Source organism: Protobothrops mucrosquamatus, unplaced genomic scaffold (genome assembly GCF_001527695.2).
Source record: "Protobothrops mucrosquamatus isolate PMUCROS unplaced genomic scaffold, P.Mucros_1.0 scaffold2870, whole genome shotgun sequence".
NCBI classification, from domain to species: Eukaryota; Metazoa; Chordata; class Lepidosauria; order Squamata; family Viperidae; genus Protobothrops; species Protobothrops mucrosquamatus.
In genome coordinates, this window is record NW_015388899.1 from 102 (window position 1) to 16,139 (window position 16,038).

The following is a 16,038-nucleotide window of genomic DNA, read 5'->3' on the forward strand; positions in this document are numbered from 1 at the left end:
GGATTGTGGGAGTTGTAGGCCAAAGCGCCTAGAGCAGTGTTTCTCAACCTGGACAATTTTAAGGCATGTGGACTTCAACTCCCAGAATTCCACAGCCAGCCTTGCTGGCTGTGGAATTCTGGGAGTTGAAGTCCACATGCCTTAAAATTGTCCAGGTTGAGAAACACTGGCCTAGAGAGCGCCGGGCTGGAGGAGCTCGGATACCATCGGAGGTACTCCCGGAGGTTCTGTCAAGGGGGACAGACAATAAGAAGAAGCTCTTCTTGCTCCCACAACTGGAAGGCCTGTCGCCGTGAGCTCGCTGCAGCGCTGCGGGGTTTGTTATTGCAAGAGGGCGAACGGGCTGAAATCTGTAGTTGCTTCAACTTTTCCCCTTCCCCCACTTGTCTTTTTCTTATTTCTTTTTCCTTCCGTTTTTCAAGGAGTTTCGATGTTGGTGCCTTTGCTTTGCACTTGATTTAAACCAGTTGTGTCAGGAGGTGAGGCCTGAAAAGGACTGAATCAGAAGCTTCTTCGAGACTGGAGTAACTTAAGGGCAGTAGCTTTGCAAGTTGGCAGCATGTGGCATCTGGAGATACTCTTATTTTCCGGCGTTAGCTCAGATGAGTTCTTTCTGGAACGTGCAGTTGTTGTGCTGTTGGGTTTTATAAATGATGTCGATGTCGTAGGATTATTTACTGGCACGAGTTGCATTTTGTAATTGAGGAGCGTGCTGGTTGTCCTTTAAAGCAGTTTAAAATATTTAAGGTCATGCATAGTCTGGCCTGGTCAGGTTTACTGGCCATTTCAAAAGTTAAAACACATTAGAGGTCAGTGTATTGCAGAGGGCTGGTTGATACTTTGGCTGCAAAAGACTCCTTTGATTTAAACCCAAAACTGAGCCTAGTGATGGACACAAATTGGATTTAAGATTATCAATTGAACTTTTTTTTCTCTCTCAGTAACAACAAAAACATTCACCTCTCCCCTTTTTATATATATTATGCATTAAAAATTCTTAGACAGTAAGCTAGCTAATTCTTCCAAGTTTATCATTATTCTCTTAGGTAATTAGACATTGTAGTATAATTTGAAAATATTCGATCCATGGCTTGAGATTGGTTTGTTTGGTGCTTCCCAGCATTTTGCAGAAAGGAATATCGTATAACAAGTTAATAAAGTTTAGTTCCCTGAATATATAACAGAAAGAGAAGATGAAACTTCTTGCCCATCTGTACAGTTCTGACAAACCATGTATAATAAAAACCTAAATTTAATACTGTTAGACATTTTATTGTTAGATTTCATTAATTAGGAAGAAAACCTGAATTTATAATATGATATACTCCCCAGAATGATAGTTAGCAGTAAATATTTGTTATGCAAGATTATTTTTTAATTAGAACTAGATTCAGTGTGGAAAGCTAAAGAGAAAATTAAATCATATAAGTTATATGTAATTTAAATCTTGCCCAGTCATAGTAACAAAACATGACCTGGTTATGATTTTGAACGCTTTTATTTTTTAAAAAAATGGGATTAATGTTTTAATGGACTTTATTGTGTATTTTGAAAATTGTGAAGATTTATGGAAAAACTGGACACTTAAAATGTCAGGTGTGTACATGCAACAGTGAGTATTAAAAATACGATTTCCTCAAAAGTTTTTAAAGTTTTTCCCCCTGATTTGTTATTAAGAAAATAAATAGAAGATTTTTTTGTTTGCAGTCTTCTCTGCTCATTCATGTTTTATTATTTTGGTTAGTTACACAATCAGCCAGATACTTAAACAAAATTTGGCATTTTAAATCCAACTATTGAGTCCTTCCCAAGAATCTGGGATAGGTAGATGTTGTTTAGTGGCATTAAAGGTATTGTTGTGGGATGTATAAGCTATTCTAAGTAAAGCTGCCTTTTGTAATTGACTAGTGATGATTTTGAACAGTGTGGTGTTCAAGTGGTGCTTCAGATATTTGGGGTTGCACCCAAGGTGCCTATTACTATTGATATTAACTTTTATTTCTTTTGCCATAGTCATTCTACTTCTATTTGCAAATCTGTGTATTTTGTAATTTTCTCCAATTTCTCTTTTTCCCTTCTGCCCGACTCTCAGTAACTCTGGGCTTTCTCCTCTGAACCAATTCTTAAATTTGCAATTAAATGTTTTGCAGGGTTTAGCTAACTTGGTTCATCTTAGCTTGCACAGTTGTCCAATAACAGTTGTGAGGGTGCAGTGGTTAGAACACAATATCGCAGGTTAATTCTGCTTACTGCCAGAGGTTTGATCTTCACCGGCTCATGGTTGACTCAGTCTTCCATCCTGCCAAGGTCGGTAAAATGAGGACCCAGTGGCTTATACTTAGTTTTAAGAACAAGAGTAGCTTTTCCTAATTTAGAGACTGTAGTAGTTATTGGCTGCTGAGAAGTGTAATAATCTATCACCATTTGGGGACCAGTGGCCAGGAATGGCCATTGTAAATCTAACAGTTCTACAAGTTTGCATCTGAGCATTTTTATGGATTCATTAATAAAAATTGAGAAATAGAGGCATGTATTCTGGATGGAAAATATGGGGCAGACTAATCCTGATAAATGTTTTTTCCAGAAAGTGAAAAATGCCTAAGAAGAAGACAGGTGCACGCAAAAAAGCTGAAAGTCGGAAGGAACGGGAAAAACAAATTAGAGCTTCAAGGGCTAACATTGATTTGGCCAAACATCCCTGCAATGCTTCAATGGTAATATTTAGTTCTTTAAGCTTTTTCTGTGTCAAATGTCTGATAAAATAATAGAATGCTAAAAGTAATCTTCTTCCTTTGTCCTGCACAGAAGTATGGTTGGGTCAAATCTTTTCAAACTTTGTTGCGCTAAGGAGAACATGTGTGTAACCTTGTAAAATTTACTAATGTTAACAGATAAGAAAAGTACATATAAAACTTTTACAGTAGACAAGGAGCATCCCTTTACCTTCTCTTGCAAGTTTTCTGGTATACGGAGGACTTGAGAGGGAAAAAGATGAGGGATCCAGGCTTCATTTCTCTGAATTAAAAAGAAATGTGTATAGAGATGGCCAAATTCAAACCTGCCTGAATCCATATTCCAGAACTGATTTTTGGATTATTCAGTCTTATACTAAACAGATATAGTAGGAATTACCTAGAAGATACTTGATAAGGTCAGCCAATATCTTGATGGGTCATTTTCATTTGCCATATTTAGACATATTTCTAGTCCTTTAAAGAAGTTTGGAATGGATTCTATCCTTCTCTAGAGCTGCCTTTAGTCCTCTAAAAGTTTAGTAATTGTAAAACATACAATTGTTGGCTGTGGTATCTACTTCATATTGTGTGACTGTGGATGAAAGGGGGTGGAGCAGTCCTTCTTATCTAAGATTGGAGAGGCAAAACTGCCTGGATTATTGCAAAAGGTTACTGGCAATAAAAAAAAGTTTGAACCCCAAAATTATGAAAAGCATATTTGTTCTTGTAGCGAGATTGACCTTGTAGTGTGCTTTTTGAACAGCTAGGGCCTTAAAGATGATCAGTAGAAATGAAACAACTGAAACATACTCAATACCAAGAAATTATTACAGGTCCTATCCGAGTAATGAATGGTATAGAAAGATCAAAGATAATAGATACTTTGGCTCTTCTTATGATTGCTCTCCAAAGTGTGATTTACGTGGCATTACAAATTGCCTTTAATTTGCTAGCCCTAAAATATGGATATGAAAACCCCTTTTTCTTTTTTCTTTTACAGGAATGTGACAAATGTCAAAGGTAAATAAATATTCATTTTCAGGATTTTACATACAATTTTAAATACATTGGTTTAGCTATTTGTTTCATCCTGTTTTGCTTATTTTAACAGACGCCAGAAAAATAGAGCTTTTTGCTACTTTTGCAACTCTACTCAAAAATTACCCATTTGTGCCCAGTGTGGTAAGTGTGCCTGGTTTAAAGTTTTGATTACTGGATTGCAATAGTAGATTTCTGCTTGGGGTTAGTTTATTCTGATTTATATGTTTCAAAGGTGATCATACTTTTTTTTGCTACTTTAGATATTGTGGTTTTAGGTATAATTATTTAGATATTGTGATGTGAGATACTTGAGTTAAGATGAAGTGAATTCCAGTGTCCAGCAGTGGCTTAGAGATGTATGTGCATACAGGGCAAGACCAAACATTGTTTTCCCTTGCATCATGTGGTATTCTGAGAAGTTTTCCTCTGTGTAGTAACACCTTCAGCAGCGTGCTAAGCAAAGGAGTGACAAGAATGCAGAAGCAATGATGTATGGGGAAAGTGCAGAAGCATCCATGGCAGTAGGAACACAAAGTTCCCAGCTAATGCAGAATTAGGGCAGAGTTCCTGAGCACTATTGTCTTATTAAAAGAACTACAGAAATTATCAAAACAGAAAAGGAAACTTTTTATGGAGTTTGATGGAATATGATTTGGAATGGGGAAAGGATTGTGTGATTTTTCTGGCTGCTCCGTTTTTGCTCTAAAGATTTTCCTCCTGGCTTTTCTTTATTTTCCTCCTTTTCCTTCTTATTTTTTATTCATTTATTCAGTTTTTATGGTCCCCATCTCAAACAAGTCACTCTGGGAGATGAACAATCATAAGAATCAATTAAAATGAAACACAATATAATATATATATATATACAGCAGCTGCGAACAGTTATCTATAAATGTTGGTATAACCAGGAAACGGGGTCTTTGATACACTTGAAACGCCAGGCCCAGGCACATAATCAGATCAAAAACTAAATGCTATCTAACTCAGAAGGGCTTTCTCCCTTGTGAAATGTAGAGTTGTAGATTTATGGTGCACCCTTCTTTCTTCCTTTGTATATACCCTTATTGAATCTTTATTTCTTGGTGAAAAAAATCAACCCCTCAGGAGAACGTACTGGCAACAACATTTAGCTCCCATCTTCTGCAATGGTCACTACAAGTCACTAGTTCTAGTAATGGTCACTACACTACTAGTCCTGCCCTAGGCATGAAAGGGTAACTTTGGACCAGTCACTCTTACCTCAGCCCAACTCACCACATGGGCTTTTAGTTGTGGGGAAAACAGGAGGAGGAAGGAGTATTATGTGTGTTTGTCACTTTGAGTTATTTGTAAAAATAATAGATGGGATGTAAATAAATAATAAAAATGACTGCTACAAGTACCAGAGAATTTCTTTTCCCTTGTTTTGTTCGGAGCATAAAGTGTCATGCGATGGTTAGAATTTGAATTCTGCCTCTAACATCTTTTTCATGTGCACATGATGCAGAATTATTTATTTTCTATGCATTCTTATTAAGATCAATTTTCAGATGTCAGGAAAAACAAAAATCAGTAAGAGTTCTGGTATATAAAATTTACCACCAAATCCATTCTCCGTAGCTAGACTCTATATTGCAACCAAATTTGTTTTGACTTACTTGACAGAGATAATCAACTGATGGATTTAGGCCAGGAGAGCAAACTACTCACCAATATCAGTAGAGAATCTATTAAAAAGTGGATACAAAAACAGAATCACTGGTTGTCACATACAATTCTGATCACTCAAACACAATATCTTTTGGCCTTTATTGAGTGGTAAAGACAGCATGTTCTCACACAAGATTAGAAGCACTTCACTTGCTCTTCCTCTAATGTGACCTATGTCGTTACATGTCAACAGTGCCCCTCTGGAGTCTTTGTATGACAGAGAGGCCAATCTTGGCACAAAAGAATTAAAGGACACAAGACTTAAAGCAAGGACCATTTAAACTTGCCAAGACAATCCATTGCCAAACTCAAAGTGACCATTATGGAAAAACAGACTTGACTTAGCATGATTTAGTGAAATATTGCTGATCTTATGTACATCAAAAGGTTTCAGCTATCTTAAAAATCTCAAATTCAGGGATATTTTTAACACACTAGAGTTAATTGATAAGGTACTTGTAATCCGTCTCAAATGTAATCTATATCTACCTAACCAGCAAGTTATTCCCCCCCACCCATTGAATCCTACATCACTGTAGCTACTCCTTGCTTCTGATGAAGTAAACTGCAACTCAAGAAAGCTTATGCCTTTTAATAAAACTTGTTTGTTGGGGGAGAAAAGTGCTACTAAACTTCTGATTTTCATCTAGCAAGAGGAAGAGGAAAGAAAGTATCTCTCCTAGATTGATTGCTCTTGTGCAGGGGTCTTCAAACTTGGCCTTTTTATGATTTGTGGACTTCAACTCCCAGAATTCCTCAGCCAGCGTGCCTGGCTGAGGAATTCTGGGAGTTGAAGTCCACAAGTCATAAAAGGGCCAAGTTTGAAGACCCCTGCTCTTGTGGCTCATACATCCCACTTTTTTTTTTTAAAAAAGGAATCTTTCTTTCCCAAAATTATTAATTTGATATGTAGACTTAAACAACTAAAGGTTCATAGAATTAATTGAAATGCATTAATTGAATGACATTATTAATCCTTAACTTAAATAATATTTTTATGTCCTTTGTAATAGGAAAGACAAAATGTATGATGAAATCCTCAGACTGTGTCATAAAACATGCTGGAGTATATAGCACTGGGCTTGCAATGGTGGTATGTATCTGAAGTCAATTACATGGCTAAGGTTTGTGGTGGGTTAAGTAATTATTGCAGAAAGGACTAGTTTGGCAGCATTAGTGCCCTCTGGGTAGCAAAATTTAGGATTGGAATATTTGAGTATTTGTGCATGCCTAAATCTCAATGAAATCAATTCAGCTAAATTTAAAATGGACTGGATTGTGTCCACCATATGAAAATATGAACGTACAGGTAGTCCTCGACTTACAACAGTTTGTTTAATGACAGTTCGAAGTTACAACAGCACTGAAAAAAAACTGATGGTCATAATTACAATCGTTGCAGCACCCCCATGGTCATATGTCAAAATTTAGAAACTTGGCAATTGACTCATATTTATGAAGGTTGCAGTATCTCAGGGTCATGTGATCACCTTTTACGATTTTCTGACAAGACAAGCAAAGTCAGTGGGGAAACCAGATTCACAACAACTGTGTTATTGACTTAACATCTGGGCAAAGTCATAAAATGGGGCAGAACTCATTTAATAAATATTTCACTTAGCAATAGAAATTTTGAGTTCAATGGTAGTTGTAAGTTGTGGATTACCTGTGAACAAGCATGGAATTTTAAAATGGAAATAAAAGCAAAATTAGATAGATGTGCTTCTTGGGTAATATTTTGGCATTTAGGCCCCAAAGGTGATTGATGATAACTGGCCTATTATAAAGTTTGTTTCTTCCCATTTTTTACACATTCTGTTAGGCAGGCAGTGTAGGAGGATCCATTGATCCATCTGGGGAAAGTTGCCAGGAGCTGTTAGTGTACTTTGGGGCTTTCATTTGGACTAACAGCATGATTCATCTCTAGCTGAACTCCTTGTTTGGTACTCTGGTTTCTCTTCAGATCCTATGAATCTTCAACCTTTTATCTTGTTTCATGACTTTGGGTCAGGAATTGGAAGTAGAGTTGATACTGAATCAAAGGTGCTACTAAAGATTGAGAAAGCATAAGAACAAGGAGTACGTTGGTATAATGGTATATCATTCTTGGGGATTCACTGTCCCTGGGAATGCATGTGTACTCAAGGTAAATATTTTTCATTAGAAGTCAGACATAGCTGATAATAAATGTGTTACCTCTTTTTTTCCTAGGGGGCAATATGTGATTTCTGTGAAGCTTGGATTTGCCATGGCAGAAAATGTTTAAGCACCCATGCCTGCATCTGTCCTCTGTCTGATGCAGAATGCATTGAATGTGAGCGGGGTGTCTGGGACCATGGTAAGTTGTTTCCTGGTCAGAAGGAACCACATTATTGGAAATGATCTGTCTTGTATTCTTGCAATTTATCCCATCTGCTTCTTATTGTGTATGTATGCTTATATGTGTGCTCGCATGCACACACAATCAAACTTTAGGATAATGTTCTGTAGTAAAGTTGATTGCAGTCCATGAAATTTATGCAATGATGTTTTAAATCTTTCAAATTCCACAAGACTTTTTATTCTGGCTATTAATTTTGTTATGTGGGTAGTCCTCAACTTATGACCACAGTTGAGCCCAAAATTTCATTGCTAAGCAAGACGCTTATTAACTGAATTTTGCCCCATTTTACAACATTTCGTGTAATAGTTCTTAAGTGAATCACTGCAGTTAATAACATGGTTAAGTGAATCTGGCTTCACTTTGCCTGTCAGAGGTTTGCAAAAGGTGATCGCATGACCCTGAGACACTGCAACTGTCATAAATATGAGTCAGTTGCCAAGCTTCTGAATGTTGATCACGTGACCATGGGGATGTTGCAACAGTCATAAGTGTAAAAATGGTCATAAGTCAGTTTTTTCAGTGCTTTTGTAACTATCACTAAACGAACTATTGTAAGTCAAGGACTACCTATACCTTAATATTTTCATATGGTGGACAAAATTCAGTCCTTGGTGCTCTCTGAGCTCGCTTGTTTTCTTACAGATGTTTCATAACTAGGTAACTGGGTAACATATCAGTGCTCAGTTAGGGTAGTTAACCTAGTTAGGGTAACGAAATGTCTGCAAGAAAACAAGCAAGCCCAGAGAGCATCAGGGATCCCTCATTTCAACCCTGTGCTACAAATATTCTCCTTCACTGGTACCACAATTCAGTCCGTTCTAAATTTAGCTGAATTGGGATTAGGGTTAGGGTTAGGTCTATGTGGAGTCATGGCCACAAACCAATGCTAGGGATAGATTCTTAAAGGTTTTCAAAGGAAAGGTGAGCTGATAGCTTTTCATTCGGATTTGTTTGTGGATCATAGTAAAATACATGGGAAAATCCCGTTGCCAATGAAAATGAATCTAGGGTTAGGGTCAGGTCTACTTGAAGTCATGGCCACAAACTAAAGCTAGGGACAGTTTCCTAGAGGTTTTTAAAGGAAAGGAAAATTGACAATTTTTCATTTGGACTTGTTTGTGGGACACAGTAAAATATATGGGAAAATCCCATTGCCAATGAAAATGGATCTAGGATTAGGGTTACATCTGCTTGGAGTCATGGCCACAAACTAATGCTAAGGAGAGATTCCTAGAGTTTTTGAAGGTTCCTAGAGTTTTGATTCAGAGCTATTTGTGGACCACAATAAAATATTGGGAGTCAGCCATGAATTCAAGTAGACCTAACCCTAATCCTAGATTTATTTAGTGATTTCAAACAGTCACTAAATGAACAGTTGTAAGTTGAGGACTATCTGTATTTTTATCTATATTTAAACAGAATTAAAATGTATCTTTATAGATACGTAAGAAAAGAAGGATGCAATTTTACACAGTTATCTGGTAAAACACATTGTTGTACATAATGTGACTATTGAGTTAGCATACATGGTGGATGAACTATAATGTCATTTTTTTGAATTTTCTTTGTGGAAATCTTTCAGATTTGCTTTCTCTTCAGTTTTCAGAGTCTCTGATAGGATATGCTGCAAATGGCTTTGACCAATCTCCACTTTTTTCACTGAATTCTACAGGTGGCAGGATATTTAGCTGCTCCTTTTGCCATAATTTCCTTTGTGAGGATGATCAGTTTGAGCATCAAGCCAGCTGCCAAGTTCTGGAAGCTGAAACCTTTAAATGTAAGCTTTTCTGCTAATGGCTCGGTTATCAAATTAAGCATGCTTTTAACTGTTTCTGTGATGTAGCTCAAATCCAAAAGGCAGTTCAATAATGAATTTCAAATTGATAATTTGTAGTATGTATGAGAGTGGGAGATTACTGGCCCTATTACTTTCATGACTGAGAATAACAGAATAACAGAGTTAGAAGGGACCTTGGAGATTTTCTGTTGGAACCCCCTGCTCAAGCAGGAAACTCCATAGCATTTCAGGAAAATGGTTGCCCAGTCTCTTCTTAAAAATCTGTAGTGTTGGAGCTCCCACAACTTCTGGAGGCAACTTCTTCCACTGATTAATGGTTGTAACTGTCAGGAAATTTCTCCTTAGATCTAGGTTGGTTCTCTCCTTGATTAGTTTCCATCCATCGTTTCTTGTTCTGCCTTCGGATGCTTTGGAGAATAGATTGACCCAGTTTTTAATATATAAAGCTTGCTACATTTGAAACAAACTTGAATGCACAATACACACGTTTGAGGAGGCGGTGTTTAAAGAAAGCTAGCAAAAGACTCAAGCTTAAACTAGCTTCTGTTTGCAGATTCTGGTCTTGGAAGAGTAGATCACCTTTTTATGAAGGCTGCAGTTTCTCTATTGGAAGCCAGGCGCAAAAAAAATGCACCTACTTCATGTGGCTCTAATAAAAAACTGCACTAGGCATAAAATGATTTATTCAATTTTGGCTTAGCAAATTATGTAAACCTGGTGTGGTTTGTAAACCATGGTTTATTCTGTGTGGCCTAGGTTTAACCTTTTTTTAAAAAAGTGAGTAGTTGCTATACTACTCCATTGTTTTAAAACTATAGATTTTCTTTTTCATTTTCTGTTTTTAGTTTCTGTTGCTTTATTGTGCCCTTGTTAAATCTGTTCTGTTCAATGTCCCACTTATTGTTTATATATTATTGTGTATTATAGATGTTTAGTCACTGGTTAACACTGGCAATCCTTAAGGACTGCAGATGTATGCAGAATCAAACAATGCCATTACAACATCACACTCAGCGTACTGTCACTGGGAATTAAATATAGAGTGTAACATCTTGAATCAGAATGTATTCTAGAACATACTATACTGTATTAAATTGATTTTCCTGTACGCCAGTTCATGCAAGACTAGTACAGCTTATGATTGGTACTGTATGTGGGCATTCCTTACCAAAGCACCAGGTTTATGACCATTCCTTTTGTATGTCTCATCCAGGACTGCCTGAATTTTTCTATCACCAACACATCTCTTGTCATTTAGTCCAGTGCTGCTTTTATTTTGTCCTTGCATGAACAGTGTGTCCAGAAGTTGGACATGGGGAAGGGGCAATGCAGTGTCCATGCTTTGTTGGGCAGTTACTTTCCTCAGGTGCCTTTGGGTGATCATTGGAGTCTTTGGTATTAGATCAGGACTCCTGCAATTTGCTGCTGAAATGAAGCTGCTCTCTGTGCCTCATTAAAATCCCCATTTTCTGTCATCGCTAAGTGTTCATTTCTATTGTACTTTGCTGAGGGAGAGCCTAAGGTTGTCCATTGAAGTAAAGAGTCGACCTTGATTTAAAAGACAAAAAGAAAAGAGGGCAAAGCAACAAAAACTCTCATCATTCAGCCATGCCTTTTATCTTGCCTATTAGGTGTTTCCTGCAATCGACTGGGGCAGCATTCATGTCTCCGCTGTAAGGTACAAGCAAAAACATTTCCAAGTAAATGTATCACATTTCATATTTGCATGCTTTCAACCTGCTGGCAGTTCTCAACATTCATTTTCCATAATACATTAAAAATGCTTTGTGGTGTTTTTTTTTAATGGTCTGTATCCTGCTTCTATTTTATGCTTTGATTAACTTTCATGCTGTGATTTCAATGTGATGCTAAAACTTTCCCTCCAGTCACCATAAAACATCAGCACCTGCCCTGGATTATTGTTCGGGCTACCATCTGCTGGTTTTCTTTCATTCAAAGCATTGTAGGTTTTCATATCAACTTGGATATTTCTGCACTAGTTGGTTATAACTGGTATTACTAAAATCATACCTCGTTATGCTGCATCTCCTCCATTTTTTACACCTATTACCCTTCAGGGAATAATGGTAAATGAATTATTTCATGTCTTCAGGCATCCATACTGCTCTGGATTCTCCAGCTATTTAAAAGTGATAGGATTTTCTGCAGGGTGGTTGACTTTATTTGTATTCTCAGCATTTGTTGATAATGGCAGAATGAATGTACATGGCATCAGGGAAGAACTGGTCTTGGTTCTACCTTGGAAAAATCAATTGGCTATGCGTCTTAGTCCCATATAGATAAAGATTTGCCATCTGTAACTCTGGCTGGGGTGACACTCCACAATCAGAGTTGGTTCACAATCTGAGGATTCTTCTGGACCCCGCCTTCTGCTTGAAGAGCAGCAACAGTCATGACCAAGAGAACCTTTGCACAAATATAACTTGTACTCTAATTGTGCCCTTTCCTTGTTTGGGTGGCACTGTTCATGGTCTTTCCCTGCCTTTGTCACCTTACAATTGGATTATTGTAGTGTGCTCTACATGGGGCTGTCCTTAAACAGCATTCAGAAGCTTCAGTTAGTTCAGAGGTGTCAAACTCATGTGACGTCATGACATATCACAACTTTTTTTGCCATTGCCGGCAATGGGGTGGGTGCAGTTTTGCTATGATGCATCTGGCCTGCGGGCCGGCAGTTTGACACCCCTGAGCTAGTTCATAATGCAACAGCATAAGCAGTATTGGTCACATCATGATATGTCTCCATAATACCACTGCTGTATGGCTCCCACTAGGCTCCCAGGTGTTAGTTATCACCTTTAAAGCCTACATGGTATGGGACAGATTATTTGCAGCATTGCCTATCCACAATTATTTCTGCTTGTCTTACTAGATCTAGCAGGGTTGGCATGTTCCAAGTCCTCTAAGTAAAACAGTATTAACTGTTGGTGTCTTGGAAGCATGCCTTGTGAAACAGCCTCCCTACAGAGATAACGATGGCCCTGGCCCTGTGGTCTTTAGGGGAAAAAAATGAAGACTTGGAGCTAGCATTAATGGATCATTATTTATGGATCTGAGATTTATTGGGACCTCAGGGCTGTTTTTCATTTCAACAAGTTCTTAAACAATTCTGGTGTTGTTGTTTTTTAACTTTCATTGGTCACCCAAACATTCATTTTTACTGATATATAAATTATACCTACAGGCATGTTTCTGTGATGATCATACACGAAGCAAGGTTTTCAAACACGAAAAGGGAAGGGAGCCTCCGTGTCCAAAGTGTGGGCATGAAACACAAGAAACCAAGGACCTGAGCATGTCAAGTAAGTTTGCCTTTCAAGATTCGTACTTTTCACACCCAGTAGAATGGAAGTAATGATCTACTTAATATTGGACTGTGATAACAGAGCAAGTAGCATTGTAGTGTCAACTGGTCAAGAACACTTATTCTGAATTTAACTAATTCATAGTTTCTGCTTTTAGTGGGAGATCTTTTTCACACTCTTAAAAACACATAATCTGTTGCAATACAAGTAGCCCTGGTTTAATGACCCTTCAGTGACCATTCAAACTTACGACTGCACTGAATTAGTGGTACTTAGAACCAGTTCTCATACTTATGACCATCCCAGCAATCCTGCAGTCACATGATTATGATTTGTAATCTTCCCTGCAGGCTTCCAACAAGCAAACATAATGGGGAAGCCAGCAAGAAGTTGCAAGTTGTGGTATGCGATGACTGCCGAAATTGTTGCTAAGCGGCACATTCACATGACCTTTTGATTTAGGACAACATCAATTATTGAGGGAGTTCCAGGCCCAATTATCATTGTTAAGCAAGGACAACCTGTACATAAGTTCTTTATTTTGTCTAAATTTTAGATGCATCTATGATGCTCCATAGAAATCGTTGTTAGATAAATGTTCACGGTTTTCCATGGAATACCCAATATCTATAGCACTCTCCTTCCTATAGCACTTCCATGTAGATAAGCAAAATATAATGGAAGCTTCTGTACCGTTCTCCATTTCTTTTTGCAGCTCGCTCTTTGAGATTTGGCCGTCAGACAGGAGGTGAAGAAGCTGATGGGGCTTCTGGGTATGATGCCTATTGGAAGAATCTTTCATCTGGCAGAGCTGTCGATCCTGATGAAGAATATGATGATTACGAGGCAGAGGATGATGAAGATGATGATAATGAGGAAGGAGGGAGAGATTCTGAATCAGAGGCAACTGATGTGTTCAGCAACTTGAATTTAGGAAGGACCTATGCTAGTGGCTATGCACATTATGAAGAGCCTGCTGAATAAGGCTGCTGTCCTTAGCACACTTAGCAAGAACTAAGTCCCCTTGAACCCTAGTAGTACTTACCTTTGGGGTAAGATCTGTGCTTAGGTCTAGTTCTAGGCCTTGCTTGGAAAGGAATAAACAGAGGATGTCTGTATGTGCTTAGTGAAATTTATGTGTGGCATTGGTATAACAGAGAGGCTTTGGGATAGGAAAGCTTATTAGGCAATAAAGGAATGGAGCAGTTGAATGAGGCCAAGGAAGGGTTTAGATGGCCCAATGGAACATCCTGTGTGCTCATTCACATGACGTTAGGGGATCCTCATATTCTTTCTGCCATTCAGGACAAAAGTATGAGGAGATCAAGGCAATATTTGCTTCCATGCAGTCATCGTATGTGAAGTTCTTGAGTAATTCTGGTGGTGCTCCATAAACTTAAGAAAATCAATGGCAATGGGCATCTACGGTTTTTCTGTATCAAAAGTTATTTCCTGTCATGTGCAAATGAATTTTTTTTTCATAAATATTGATCCAGCTTTGGCAAAGGGGAAACGCTTGCTGCAAGCTATTATAGTTGAATATATAAATTGAAATTAAGTTTACTTTGGTAGTTGTGTCAGCAAGGCTGATCAATATATTTCCTTGCAATTTACTTCTGTAACATTATCAGTTCTTGCCATTTTGCCATGCTATACATTAATTGGAAATTTGCAGCCACCTGCAGTGTGATCTAAATAAATTTTTGATTTTCTATTTATCACAATAAAACTGACATTGCATCTGTCAATCATATTTACATTCTGCATTTTTATACTTTGCTGCAAGAGGGCAGTGAATCCGTGGATATAAGATGGGGAGCTCTCAAATCAGTAAAAGAGTGAAAAATAGTAGAACAGAACTTAAATATATACTTAGTATGGATAAATTGGCCTTTCCTACCTGGTAATAGGGGAGATAGATTACAGTTCTTGCCATTTTTCAGCCTGCATGATGGAAAATGAAATACAATATGTCTAGAAAGTTCAAGATCGTGAAGAACTATGCTATGTTTTTGCCATTGCTATTTGTGCATCCAAACTCGCATGTATAAGGAGTCTGTCAAAAGAGTCTTCATAGGTGTGCTATGCACATAGTGGAGATACACACCATTGGCATTTCTATTTGAAGAAATTCCAGTTATGTGACTAGCCAACATTAAAGTTGTAGTTGAAAATCAAAAGCAGAATAAATTAGTGTGACAATTACATTTGTAAGCAGTGGGGAAGAATAATCAGACAAGTGTTAACCCTGTTTTTTAATGTTGTTTTACATGTGCAACCATGACAAAAGCAGCCAGGAATATATCAGTGACTGGATGACTGTATTAACTGAGAGAAGCTAAATCGTTGACAAAAATAACTCTGTGCAGGCAAAATTAATTAGAAAGGGTACCCACGGAAGAAAAGCAGATGTCCTTTCCATGCTGCCCATGTTCTAGAACAAGAGACTTTTCAGAAGGGTCATCCTTCTTTTATCAGACTCAGAGCTATAGGGAACAAATCCAGAAATGAGAAAAAAATGGTCTAGTTTTTGGATCTGAATTTTTAGGACCAGAGTAATAGATTCAAAAGAGATGCATGATCCATTTTAAATATCAGGATTAAGATACCTGTTATCAAACTTTAAAGGCCAAAATATGTAGCACTGTTCTTGCAGCTGAGCCTTAGTGGGTTGAACCTGAGATATGAAAGAGAATGAGGATTGCTACTGGCCCATGATTTCTCCCTGCTTTAAGATCTGTATTAGCTTAGAACTGCCATTGATATAACTTCTTCAAGTCTGTTCATTTAAGCCTCCAAAACCTGCCCAATACCTGCTTCCTGGCTTCTTCAATAATGTGACTGTTAATGAGGAGATTGGAAGATGATTCAACTATGGATCCACTAAATTTATATGAAAATTCATTTGAGAAAAGCCAGGGTTCACAATTAACCCGAGACTTCACTCACAAGTTATATGTTTCATAGTTGATCATTTCAGGAACAGATTTCAAAGCCAGAATTCACTTGAAAGGCTAGCCATCAAACCAAGAATTGGGCGAGTGATGTTTTGAGTAGGAAAGAGAT

At 37.7% G+C, this 16,038-nt stretch overlaps 1 protein-coding gene across 2 annotated transcripts; it reads left to right on the forward strand.

The window, feature by feature from the left end:
• Nucleotides 1–297: 297 nt before the first annotated feature.
• Nucleotides 298–14,724, forward strand: ZNF330 (zinc finger protein 330). 2 transcript variants are annotated; one of them, XM_015825889.1, is made up of 10 exons: nucleotides 298–316; nucleotides 2,585–2,714; nucleotides 3,736–3,755; nucleotides 3,847–3,917; nucleotides 6,479–6,558; nucleotides 7,677–7,803; nucleotides 9,521–9,625; nucleotides 11,278–11,324; nucleotides 12,852–12,969; nucleotides 13,688–14,724. In XM_015825889.1, the coding sequence occupies exons 2-10, from the start codon at nucleotides 2,595–2,597 to the stop codon at nucleotides 13,954–13,956; spliced, it is 957 nt and encodes a 318-aa protein (XP_015681375.1). In that variant the 5' UTR covers nucleotides 298–316; nucleotides 2,585–2,594; the 3' UTR covers nucleotides 13,957–14,724. The 2 variants fall into 2 exon arrangements, with proteins under 2 accessions (XP_015681375.1, XP_015681374.1); XM_015825888.1 differs by lacking the exon at nucleotides 298–316 and adding an exon at nucleotides 446–479.
• Nucleotides 14,725–16,038: the final 1,314 nt, after the last annotated feature.

Coding starts and splice junctions, on each gene's coding strand:
- ZNF330 (XM_015825889.1), top strand. CDS start 2,595: ATGCCTAAGAAGAAGACAGGTGCACGCAAAAAAGCTGAAAGTCGGAAG. Junction 7,804..9,520: donor GCGGGGTGTCTGGGACCATG/GTAAGTTGTTTC, acceptor TGAATTCTACAG/GTGGCAGGATATTTAGCTGC. Junction 11,325..12,851: donor ATTCATGTCTCCGCTGTAAG/GTACAAGCAAAA, acceptor TTATACCTACAG/GCATGTTTCTGTGATGATCA.